Raw genomic sequence first — 6,599 nt, 5'->3', positions numbered from 1 at the left:
GACAGCGTGTTTCTCCATGGCTGCTCAAGGACAACTCCCTGCAGTGTTTTTTTGTTTTGTTTTGTTTTGTTTTTTCAGTCCCTCAGCTCTTCAGCTCAAGGCTAATGCTCTCCCACTTGAGCCAAAGCGCCACTTCTGGCCTTTTCTGTTTATGTGGTGCTGAGCAATCGAACCCAGGGCCTCAGGCATTCTAGGCCAGAACCCTACTACTGAGCCACCTTCCCAGCCCCAGCCTGCAGTTTTCTATGACCTGCAAATGGCCCTGGGCATAAAATGGATATATTCATAGCTACCAAAAGAATTTTCTCAGGGGCTGGGAAGGTGGCTCTGTGGTAGAGTGCTTACCTCACATTCATGAGACCCTGGGTTCCATTCCTCAGCACCACATAAGCAGAAAAAAGCCAAAGTGGCACTGTGGCTCAAGTGGTAGGTAGCTAAACTAGCCTTGAGCTGAAGGGCAGCGCTCAGGCCCTACGACCCACAAAAAAAAATTTTCTCAGCCTGTAATCCTTGCTACTCAGGAAGTTGAGATTTGAGGGTAGAGGTTCAAAGCCAGCCTGGGCAGAAAGGTTGGTGACATTTTTACTGCCAACAAACTACTCAGAAAAGCTGCAATTGGTGCTGATGCTCAAGTGGTAGATTAGCCTTGAGCAAAAAACAGGATCAGGGACAGCACCCAGGCTCTTAGTTCAAGTCCAGGACCCACCCACCCACAAACATCTGGGGGTAAAGGATCACAGTAAAAAATACACTAAAAATGTCCAAACTTATCTTCAGACTTGCCAAACAGAAAAAGAAGGTATATACCTCTCAATTTCAAAGAGCCAGACCTCAGAAGGAAGATAAGGAAAACCTATGGATTCTAGTTTTTCTGAGTTCTCAGAAGCATAGTGAAATCAGAACAGAAATACAGTTGGGATCAAGATTGACAAACACTTGAAAAAAAATGTGTTTCATTCTTTTTTGGCATTTCATGTGTTTATCCATCCCTATATTTACATATATGTACATAACTTTTTTTTGGGGGGGGGTCCGTCCTGGGGCCTGAACACTGTCCCTCAGCTCTTCAGCTCAGGGCTAGCGCTCTACCACTTGAGCCACAGCGCCACTCCGGCTTTTTTTCTTTTTGCTTATGTGGTGCTGAGGAATCAAACTCAGGGGCCTCAGGCATCCAAGGCAAGCACTCTACCACTGAGCCACCTTCCCAGCCCGTACATAACTACTTTTGTAATATTTTGAAATATTTTTGGTCACTATGTAATATTTTCTTCACTTAAGTTTCTACATAATATTCTTGAACCATACAGCTCTTACCCTTTTAGTTGAATAAAATATATTAATACCTAAAAGAAAAATGTCCAAACTAAAACAGGACACAGGAAAGCCACAGGCCTGGCACAATCAAGCCTAACACTCTGCATCTGAAATGTTCCTAAATGAGTGGAGTGGTCCTTACTGGGTGAAGATGAAATCCCACATCTCCTTTTGCCTAGGATGACTGTCTCAATGAATTCATAGTTAAGCTGCAGTTGTTTCAGTACAAGATTTATGGTATATGTTAACCCCCTAATTTCGGATCAACTCTTTTCTTTTTAGCAACATGAAGTTAAAGGGACTTATATGCTGCGTTGAACCATAAGCCTCCAAAGGCATATTTCCTGCTTAAGTCTCCCATCAGGAATTATGAAAAATGTCTTAACTCCCAGCCCTAGGTTCTGTCTTTTTCTTTCTGGTACCAGGGATTCAACTCAAACTCATACATACACATCTCCAAGCTCCTTCCTTTTAATGCATTTTCAGGATGCCAACTTACTCGGATAGGTTGAAGCTCCCCAACATTCAGATACTCTTCCCTTTTCACATAGGCATATAAGGATCACTAAAGATCTAACATGTTAAAATAATTAAGTTCTGGGAGGGCTAGGGGGGAGTCTAACTGGTTAGATTTTCCTTTGAACACTTGGCATAAAACACACTCCTATCTTGCACAAATGCAGTCAACACAAGATATAAAGTATAATTTCCATTTTATTTGTTTTTGTTTTCCCTAGAAGACAGCTTTTCTGAAGTCTGGAACTATCCAGCTCCTTACATTGGTTTTGGTGGAGGTCGTGGAGCAGCACCCTAAAAGAGAAAAAAAAGAAAAACAAACAAAACACAGCTGTAAGATGAGCATGTAGTTTGGCAGAGCACTTGCATAGCATGTATGAGGCCCTAGATTTAATCCCCATAACTAGCAAAAGATGAGTCAAAACCCCTCCCGCCACCACAAACACACTATAAATGCTGGCTGAAGTGGAAGGACAACAAAATATCATATTTGAAAAAAGGTTCTAATTTGAGAAGTCTCTAATCAATTAATTGTTTATGTATGGGTCCCTTTGCCTTTCTAGAACAAGATGGTAACTTGATTATTTTTCTGGAAGTCAAGTTTCTTCCACCCCTCTGTATTTTCAACCACTTTTACAAATACTCACAGCAGGTCTAAATCGGGGTGGGGGTGTTCGGTCTTTCCGGGCTTCACGAGATCGATTCCTGACGACTTTGCTGTGAATGGCACAACTCACGCAGTAATGGAGCTTTACATAGAGCTTGGGAAGCACATAAGCTGACAAAACATTTTAAATAGCTGTTATATTAACTGTCCTGCATCAATTCTCATTCATTCTGTCAAAGCTAAGTCTGTATTTCTGGTATCTATCTGTAACTGCCAGTGTCACAAATATCACCATTTTTAAGTTCACGTCCTACATTCATTGAAGCTAGCTCCACCAGTGCACACTGCCATGGACAGGGCTGTATTATGAAGCCAACATATAAGAGCTCAGCTGAAGAGAAAAAAAGAACTGGGAATGTGGCTAGACCTGAAGCCCTGAAACTCAACCTCTACTACATCAAAAAAGAGATCAGTTCCTCCAAAAGGTCTTTTTCTCTTTTCTCTGTGCAACCCCCTTCAGTGCCAGTAGCCCACAGATCGAGGCCAGGCAATGGTTCGGGACCACAGTTTGCTCTGGCATGGGACACTATGAAAGACCCAGGGGGACGGGCCTGCCATAAATCCAACCCATGCATCCTCCAACAGTTTTGACAAGATACAGAACCACCCACTCCCCCAAGAACTTTCTTGTGGCTTCAATAACTTAAAAGCCATTCTTTCTTTTGTGGCACTCGGAATTGAATTCAGATCTCCTGCCGTCCTTCTTGAAACAGTCAGGAGACTCTTCACAACTTAAGCTAGGCAGATACCGTTTCTGGAATCATGTCCTACACAAGTTTGGTCTGGACTTAAGCCTGGAGTGGCAGCTGCACAAGTCAAAACGAAACATACACACAAAAAAACAACCCTGCCCAACGCTCAACATTACCTAAGGACAACAAATCCACCCTTCTCCTTCCCCAAGCACTTAGGAATTGTCCCAACTACTCCCACGGTGCCTATTGGAGAGGGGTAAGTGGAAAGGGCTGTGAGCACTAGGACCCTGACACCCCAAGATTCTCTCACCGTCGAAGACACTCGCTTCGGAAATGTCCCTGACGGCGGCGGCCTCCACTATGTTCCGGATGACAAACTTCTTAATGGCCTTGTCCTTGGGCACGCACCGGGCGCAGTTGGTGCAGCGGATAGGCTGCACGTGGCCGCGGCCCTTTTTGGCCCGGCCATTGTTCCTCCTCTTCTTCGTCTGCGGTGAAATAAGGATTGCATCTGCATTGTCCCGCCCGAGCCTGCTTCCGCTGCGTCCCCGCCGGCGGCGCCACGGCGCCTCCAAACCCCGAGGCCCTCCTAGCCCAGGGCCACACACACACCGGCCCCCACCTTCCCCCGTGCCCCGGCTCTCACATCCCCACAACCCCACAACCCGCGGCGTCTAGGTTCCACGCGCACCCCACGCTCCCGACACACGCGTGCTCACCATCTTGAAAGCGAGGGCCAGAGAGAGAACCCGCCTCCCGGCCGGGACTCTTATATACACGAGATCCCTACGCCACCACCGGAAGAACTCTTGGAAGAGGTATCACTCCAGTAAGACGTAGTAAACCACTGTACTCAACACTCCCTCAGTCTATTTAGAGTTTCCGCTAAAATGCTGAGTGGAAATAAGTTCCTAAAGTTGATTCATCTGTGGGGGGGGAGCGTGAAGCAAAAATACCGGTGGGACTATTTAGCCTGCTAGCGGAGGAAGACTATGTCTAGGAGCTCCACAAACGTGACGCACTAACCCGGAAGTAATTTTATGCGTATAGTTTCCGGCTTAAAAGTCACCGATTGCGAAGAGTACACGGTGCGGTTAGTCCTCAGTATAGGGGGAGAGCTGCATGCTGGGAGTTGTAGTATGAAGCCAAGAGGCCGCAGGCCCGGGAGCAAAGACCAAAGGGGGCGCCACACCACGGTGAGACGCCCTCGCTTCACTTCGATTAGAGTAAACGTCGGAAAGGCTGCGTGGAAACAAACATCTTGTGTAGCTGATCACTTACACATGTAATCCTAGCTAGTAAGGAGGCTGAGATCTGACCATCGCGATTCGAAGCCAGCCCTCCCCTCCTTGAGACTCTTCTCTCTAATTAACCAGCAAAAGGGCAGAAGTGGGGCTGTGGCTCAAGTGGTACAGCTCCAGGTACAGCTGAAGCAGCTTAGCAAGACCACAAAGCCCTGAGTTAAACCCCAGTACCCGTGGTATAAAGCTCCCTACAGAGGGGATGTTAGCAAGTGGGATTGATTCTTAGCCTATATCCTGTGTGGTAGCATTTTGTTTGTACTCAATTATTTTCTCCCTCCCACCCTCCCTCTCTCCCTCACTCCATCCCCTCTATTCCTCTCTTCCTTTTCCTGAACTTTTCTGTTTCAGGCTAGCATTTTACCACTTTGAGCCACAGCTCCGCTTCTGGTTTTCAGGTGGATAATTGGAGATAAGAGTCTCCTTGACGCCTATAATCCTAGCTACTCTGGAGGCTGAGATCTGAGGATCATGGTTCAAAGCCAGCCCGAGCAGGAAAGTCAGTATGACTCTTACCTCCAATAAACCACTCAGAAAACCGGAAGTGGCATTGTGGCTCAAATGGTAGAATGCTAGCCTTGAACTGAAGAGCTCAGGGACAGTGCCCAGGCCCAAAATTCAAGCCCCAGGACCACCAACAACAACAATGAAAAGAAAAAAAGAAAAAGAAAAAAGGAAAGAAAGAAGCTCTTGCCTGGCATGGGTGTCTGTAATCCCAGCTATTCAGGAGGTTGAGATTTGAGGAATGTAGTTCAAAGCCAGCCTGGGCAAGAAAGTCCATGAGACTCTTTATCTTCAATTAACCACCAGAAAACTGAAAGTGGCACTGTGGCTCAAGTGGCTGAGTGCTTGCCTTGAGCTGAGGAGCTGAGGGACAGTGCCCAAAGAAAGAGAGAGAGAGGAAGGAAAGAAAGAAAGGAAGAAAGAAAGGAAGGAAGGAAGGAGTCTCCTGGACTTTCTTGCTGGGCTGGCTTTGAACCGTGATCCTCAGATCTCAGCTTCCTGAGTAGCTAGGATTATAGGTGTGAGTCACCAGGTCCTGATTGGATGGTCTCTTTTTACTTCGAATTTGTTCCTTTCCATTGCAGTCTTGAGCCTCCTCAATACCCATGCCTTTCCTGATGTCTTTGCAGAGTTCAAATGGAATTTGTACATAAGAAAATGTGTGCTAGTGTTTTTTGTGGATTTTTTTATTTATTTTTGCCAGTCCCAGGGCTTGAACTCAGGAACTGGGCACTGTCCCTGAACTACTTCTTTTCTTTTCTCTTTTTTTTTTTTTGTCGGTCGTGGGGGTTGAACTCTGGGGCCTAGGCATTGTCTCTCAGCTCTTCAGCTCAAGGCGAGCACTCTATCTTGAGCCACAGTGCCACTTGAGGTTTTCTAGTGGTTTATTGGAGATCAGAGTCTCATGGACTTTTCTGCCCAGGCTGACTTTGAACTGTGATCCTCAGATCTCAGCCTCCTGAGTAGCTAGGATTATAGGCGTGAGCCACTGGTGCCCGACATCCCTGAACTTCTTTTGCTCAAGGATAGTGCTCTACCACTTGCACCACAGCACCACTTTCGGCTTTTTCTGTTTCTGTGGTACTGCTAATCGAGTCCAGGGCTTCATGCATGCTAGGTAAGCACTGTATCACTAAGCAATATTCCCAGCCTTTTCTGTTGATTTGTAGTGCTAGGTATCAAGCCAAGGACCACCTTGAACTCAGGGCCACTGACATACTTGTTTTACCACTGAGCTGTAGTCCCAACCAGAAAGTAAATTAGTTTTAGAGGAGAATGTTTCCAATTTTCACTTCATTTCAGTCCATGGAAAACAGAAGGCAGACATTATGATAGGGAACAGCAATAAGGTAGAGGGAGAAAACAGCAAACAAGTTCATAGTGAAAGGGGCAGAAAATAGGTAATATTTAAGACAAAAATTAAAGTCCCACTTTGGTGTTTCTTTGCATTTTTATAGCTTAGGGTCTTCGGTGTCTGCTTTTCATATCATAAAGAAATGGCAGGGGCTTGGAAGGTTGCACAGTGGTAGAGTGCTTGCCTTGCATGCCTGAGGCCCTGGGTTCAATTCCTCAGCACCACATAAGCAAAAAGAAAAAAGCCGG

At 46.0% G+C, this 6,599-nt stretch overlaps 1 protein-coding gene across 1 annotated transcript; it reads right to left on the bottom strand.

The window, feature by feature from the left end:
• Positions 1–2,010: 2,010 nt before the first annotated feature.
• Positions 2,011–3,985, bottom strand: Rps26 (ribosomal protein S26). Its single transcript, XM_013023109.1, has 4 exons — positions 3,912–3,985; positions 3,503–3,680; positions 2,478–2,608; positions 2,011–2,124 (listed from the first exon to the last, which is right to left on the bottom strand). Exons 1-4 carry the CDS (start codon positions 3,912–3,914, stop codon positions 2,089–2,091), a joined length of 348 nt encoding a protein of 115 aa, XP_012878563.1. The 5' UTR covers positions 3,915–3,985; the 3' UTR covers positions 2,011–2,088.
• Between the last annotated feature and the right edge of the window lie 2,614 nt (positions 3,986–6,599).

The sequence above is a fragment of the Dipodomys ordii genome, unplaced genomic scaffold (assembly GCF_000151885.1).
Source record: "Dipodomys ordii isolate 6190 unplaced genomic scaffold, Dord_2.0 Scaffold3, whole genome shotgun sequence".
Classification (NCBI taxonomy): Eukaryota; Metazoa; Chordata; class Mammalia; order Rodentia; family Heteromyidae; genus Dipodomys; species Dipodomys ordii.
The sequence above is the reverse complement of the archived record's forward strand: the minus strand, read 5'-3'. Positions and strand labels throughout refer to the sequence as shown.